This window comes from Myotis lucifugus, unplaced genomic scaffold (assembly GCF_000147115.1).
Source record: "Myotis lucifugus unplaced genomic scaffold, Myoluc2.0 scaffold_420, whole genome shotgun sequence".
Lineage (NCBI taxonomy): Eukaryota > Metazoa > Chordata > Mammalia > Chiroptera > Vespertilionidae > Myotis > Myotis lucifugus.
The window spans coordinates 181705-186413 of record NW_005871468.1 but is presented as its reverse complement, the minus strand read 5'-3'; the positions used below and the strand labels follow the sequence as shown (position 1 = coordinate 186413).

The 4709-nt window shown below is 56.9% G+C and overlaps 2 protein-coding genes across 2 annotated transcripts; one reads left to right on the top strand and one right to left on the bottom strand.

Annotated features, from left to right (window-relative positions):
• The first annotated feature begins 302 nt into the window (after window positions 1–302).
• On the top strand, window positions 303–1459 carry NAA38 (N(alpha)-acetyltransferase 38, NatC auxiliary subunit). Its single transcript, XM_006102581.3, has 3 exons — window positions 303–756; window positions 948–1131; window positions 1301–1459. The coding sequence occupies exons 1-3, from the start codon at window positions 676–678 to the stop codon at window positions 1411–1413; spliced, it is 378 nt and encodes a 125-aa protein (XP_006102643.1). The 5' UTR covers window positions 303–675; the 3' UTR covers window positions 1414–1459.
• Window positions 1460–2061: 602 nt separating this feature from the next.
• TMEM88 (transmembrane protein 88) lies at window positions 2062–3118 on the bottom strand. The gene is made up of 2 exons (XM_006102580.3): window positions 2827–3118; window positions 2062–2722 (listed from the first exon to the last, which is right to left on the bottom strand). Exons 1-2 carry the CDS (start codon window positions 3034–3036, stop codon window positions 2453–2455), a joined length of 480 nt encoding a protein of 159 aa, XP_006102642.3. The 5' UTR covers window positions 3037–3118; the 3' UTR covers window positions 2062–2452.
• Window positions 3119–4709: the final 1591 nt, after the last annotated feature.

Below are 4709 nucleotides of genomic sequence, written 5' to 3'. Positions count from 1 at the left end.
CCGGAAAGTCTCAAAGTCTGGCCCGGCAACTAGGCCCCGGCGCGGCATGGCTCTTGCTCTATTGGTCGCCGGCTCCTTTAAGTTTCTTCCTCGCCCCTCAGCACACGCTCATTGCTACATCCTCCCTCATCCTGGAGCTAAGACCAGAGCGTTTACCCGCTGACATGGAAACCATTGTCCCTTTTCAGCCACCGTCTAGAGGTCAAACGCTGGGTGGGCGAAGAGTGGCGTCGATCCATGGGAAACGTAGTTTGCTTCCCGCTTTCAAATAATTGAGTTACGTCCTCAGGAGCTCCGGGGGGAATTCAGAGTGGCCTGGGCTACAGGGGATATTTAGGACAGACTTTTCTCGAGAGGCAGAAAAACAAGGGAGAGTTGTGCGATTCTGAAAAAATATATTCTTGCTAAATTCCAGGGTTCTTAAAGAATATGTAAAAAAAATTAGAGGTAAAGTTTCTCGCGATATCTTAATACATCCGGCATAATAGAACTCAGTGAGCCACAGCGCTGGAAAGTAGAAGCTCGCGAGATCTCTGCAGTTGCCGAAGAGAAGAGGAGGAAGAGGAGAGGTGATCTCGCGAAAGAAAAGCTGCCGGGAGAGCTCGCGAGATCTCAGACCACCGGACCCGAAAGGTTCTTAGGGAGTTGAAGGGCCTGGAGGCGGCCCCGGAAGAAATGGCGGGAGCTGGGCCGACCATGCTACTACGAGAGGAGAATGGCTGTTGCAGCCGGCGTCAAAGCAGCTCCAGCGCTGGGGTTAGCGCGGGCTTGGGTTCCGAGATTGAGGGGCAGTCGGGGAGCAAGATGGGGGGGATGGTGGGGGGACTGCAGCTCCCGGCAGCCTCTAGGATTCGTGTGAGCGCCCCGCGGGCTGTCGGGAGCTGTGGTTCCGTGGGCGGGCAGCAGCCTCGGCGGCGCGGTCTGAGCGCGTGTACTGCCCCGCGCAGGACTCAGACGGGGAGCGCGAGGACTCGCCGGCTGCGCGCGCCCGGCAGCAGCTGCAGGCGCTGCTCAACAAGACTATGCGCATTCGCATGACAGATGGACGGACGCTGGTCGGCTGCTTCCTCTGCACCGACCGCGACTGCAATGTTATCCTAGGCTCGGCGCAGGAGTTCCTCAAGCCGTCGGGTCAGTGCTCGGGGAATGCACCGCCTGGGAATGCGGTGGAGCCTCACTCAAGGCATTTCCCCTTTAGTGCCTGGCTGCACCCCTTATTTTGGGAGGCTAGAAGTCGTGGCTCAAAAGGGGCGGGACCGACGCTGGCTGGCCTCCCTGATGTTTTGACCCTTCTTTCCAGATTCCTTCTCTGCTGGGGAACCCCGTGTGTTGGGCTTGGCCATGGTACCCGGACACCACATCGTTTCTATTGAGGTGCAAAGAGAGAGCCTGGCGGGGCCTCCCTATCTCTAACCATGATCGCGCATGCCTTTTAGACTTCATTAAACTTGTAACCCAAGTGGCCTGTGTGTGTGTAGCTGGATGCCTGGACAGAGATCGCACTTCCCACCCCTAGAGGGGAGGTTTATCTGAAGTCAGAAGCACTGTCAGCCCTCCTTCCACCACCTAGACTTCCAGGAGTGCCACAGGTCCCCTCAGGTTCGCGGGCGGGGATGGGGGACAGGCTGAGCTTCGGACCAACAGGTCCCAGGGTGGACCCCTCCATCTTCCCTCCCACGCTGCTGCTCCAGAATTGTGGCGGGAGGGGGTGTCATCCTGCTCCGGAAGGTCCATTGTTTCCCTTCCCGGCCTGGCAACACCGAGTTCCTCTAAGCTGGGGTCAGAGAACGGGCTCGGGTCCCCAAGGGGAGCAGGGCAAGCGACAAAGTCCAGGCCCTCTCCACTCTATTGATGGGGAGGTGACTTTGGGGTCAGGGACAGAGCTTGGGTCTGGTCAGGAAGAACAGGCTAACGCGATAAGGGAAGGCCAAGAGGCTGGAGGATGCTCCCGTCTGCACACTTGAGCCACACCCCCCTCCCATGTTGTTTCCTTCTCCTGGGCACATAGCAGTAGTGATAGTATTTGTACCGCCCCTCTGTTCACAGGATCCAAGCAGCACATTCAGTTCATTAATTCTTTATTAACGTGTGGTCACTCCTTCCCCTCCAACCTCACCCATCAGCCCGTAAATACTAGCGGAGCTGCCGGAAAAGGAGGCACCAGTGAGGTTCAGTTGTCTGTTCACAAGATGGGGGGTGGGGTGGGGAGTGTGTGTGCAGGGTCCAGCCCAGATACTCAGGATTCAGACATGGGTAGTAAAAAGAAAGGGTTTTCTGGAATGGCGAATTTTCACCAACATTGGGTCCACAGATGCTGCAGTTTGCCAAGGGGATGCTAGGACTGGCTTAGGCAGGGATGGGGCAGGGTAGGTCGGAAGACCCCCAGGCTTCAAGTCCTTGGGCGGATTGAAAAGGAGGGCATTCGTCGGGGTTGTTCTTGACTCGAGGGTCCTCAAACCCATACCTTTCCTGACGTGGGAACGGCCTGGGACCCTGGTGAGGCCCGGATTTGCCGCAGCTGCGGGGAGCGCCGACGCCGATAAAGGGCTCGGCTGTAGGGCACGAGGCAGTCGGCCAGATGGAGGCGCAGGCAGAGGCGGCGGTAGCTGGCCAGAGCAAGGACGAGCAGCGGCACGAGTAGCAGGAATCCGGTGACCAGCAGGGCCGTGAAGCCTGGGTCCCGCAGGTGCGCGGTGCAAGGGGGTGCCTGGGAGCGCAGAAACTGTAGACGAGGTGTCAGGCCCAAGCCGAACAGCCCAGGCGAGAAGTTGTGGCCCATAAACCCCGAACCCGTCCTCACACGCACACCCTGGGGCGCCCGCTCACCTGGGAGTGGCAGAGGAAGCCAAAGCTTAGCATGGTGACCGCGGGCAGCAGGATGGTCCCCAGCACCAGCGCCAGCAAGAGGAGATTGAAGGCGGCCACCAGCAGGTTCTGGGCGGTGACCAGCACAGCACAGGCCCAGCAGTCCAGCGGGTCCCGGGGCTCCGGGCCGCCGTTGGGAACCGGTCTCTGCAGCCCGAGGACATCCGCCATGGCCTGCCTGGCTCCAGCCCGCCTGGCAGCGGCCCTTATAGCCCTCTTTCCTGCCCCTCCCCGGCCGGCCTCTCCCACCCCGGCCCCCTTATCCTGGAATGCGGCTTCAGGAGAAGGCACCCCCCCCAGACCAGAACTCTTGAACATTCCACAGGCGCCTCTGGGGAGGGGTTCCCTCTGCCGGGGTCTGGGCAATCTCTCCATCAATCACGGCTTGCAGCCCTTCTTCCCAGGATTCTCCCTATCATCAGCACACTAAAAACAGGATTGTTTTTTTCTGGTTTTATTTTTAATATTAATATTCTCACACAAAAATCACCGAAAATAGGGGTAGGATTGGGAAGACCCCTCTGCCCCTGGGGCAGAGAGACAGTGCAGTGCGAGGGGCGGGACTGTAAACCCCCCACCCCTCCGCAGCCCCAGCATGGAGGAGAAAACTGACAACACGAAAATAAAGCCCCAGAGAAATTCTTCCCGGGGTGTCCCTGCCCCAGGGGGCCCTGACCCTGGGCTGTTTCACACTTAAAAAGAAAAGGGTGGGGGCGCAAAGGGAAGGTCCATGTTTTTAAAATTGGCCGGGGCTGGGAAGGACGGGGTTCCTTTTCCTCATAGTTCTTTCTTTAAAACTTTTAAATTTTTTTATTTTATTTATTTTTTTACAAAATACCATTTCAGTTCCCACTTCTTCCCCTACAGTACAGGAGTCGCTCACCCTCAGGCAGGGTTGGGGTCGGGTCGGATGGGGCGAGGAGGGTCTGGTCCAAGAAAGTGCAGGACGTAGGGGAGGGGAGCGGATTTGAGCACCATGAGAGCCCGGCTGGAGCCGTGGACGGGCGGAGACGGGCGGGCCGGGCCGGGCCGGACACACACTGGGGCGCAGGGAGAGCCCTGCGGCGGGCGGCCCTGGAGGGGTGGGTGGGATAGTTTGGGGGGTGCGGGAGGTCGGGTTTTCCCAAAAATGAATAAATAGGTAAGTGGGACTGTTATAAATTAAAAACAAACAAAAAAACAAAATACAAATCATAACCAAGTGAATAAACAAGAGACATGTACAGGGATCACAGCTAGCGTTGGGAATAAAAAAGGAGGTTCTGAGGGAGGGGTAAAGCCCATAGAAAGAATCTCATTAAAATCCTCGGCTGCCGTCACATTTATGTACATACACGAGCCGCGTGCATCTGCGCCGGGCAGGCGGCGGGCAGGCGTGAGGGAACCCGTATTGACCCCCGCCGCCGCCGGAGCCTGGTCCTTGTGTCTGTTGCTAAAAAGGCCAAAGTCGGTGAGAGGAGGCGCTGGTGGGCGAGGGGCTGCCAGCCCCCTCCCCCGTCTCCCTTTATTTTTTTTTTCCTTTTTTCCTCATATTTGTTCAAAGAAACTTTATATTCTTTATAGATTATGTTAAGGGTAGCTGCCAATGTCAAGGAAGTCATTTTGAGGCTGATCCTTCTCGCGTGTAGTTTGGCCCTATACCTCACACTGTTCCTAGAGGATTGACACTGCCAGCACGCCTGCATGTGTGGTTTAAGCGTGCATGGACAAAGATTTATACTTCCAGTGACCGTTCTGCTTATCATTATGGAAAGGGATCAATAGTGTTTCACCTCACTCACATCCCTACTGGCGCTGTATAAGATTCATTTTCGCACAATAAAAGGGAGTAGTTGCCATGATAA

What these genes read in the sequence shown, in the direction of transcription:
- NAA38 (XM_006102581.3), top strand. Translation starts at nt 676, where the DNA reads ATGGCGGGAGCTGGGCCGACCATGCTACTACGAGAGGAGAATGGCTGT. An exon ending in AAAGCAGCTCCAGCGCTGGG is followed by an intron (nt 757 to 947) that starts GTTAGCGCGGGC and finishes TGCCCCGCGCAG; the next exon opens with GACTCAGACGGGGAGCGCGA. An exon ending in GGAGTTCCTCAAGCCGTCGG is followed by an intron (nt 1,132 to 1,300) that starts GTCAGTGCTCGG and finishes CCTTCTTTCCAG; the next exon opens with ATTCCTTCTCTGCTGGGGAA.
- TMEM88 (XM_006102580.3), bottom strand. Translation starts at nt 3,036, where the DNA reads ATGGCGGATGTCCTCGGGCTGCAGAGACCGGTTCCCAACGGCGGCCCG. An exon ending in GCTTCCTCTGCCACTCCCAG is followed by an intron (nt 2,723 to 2,826) that starts GTGAGCGGGCGC and finishes CCTCGTCTACAG; the next exon opens with TTTCTGCGCTCCCAGGCACC.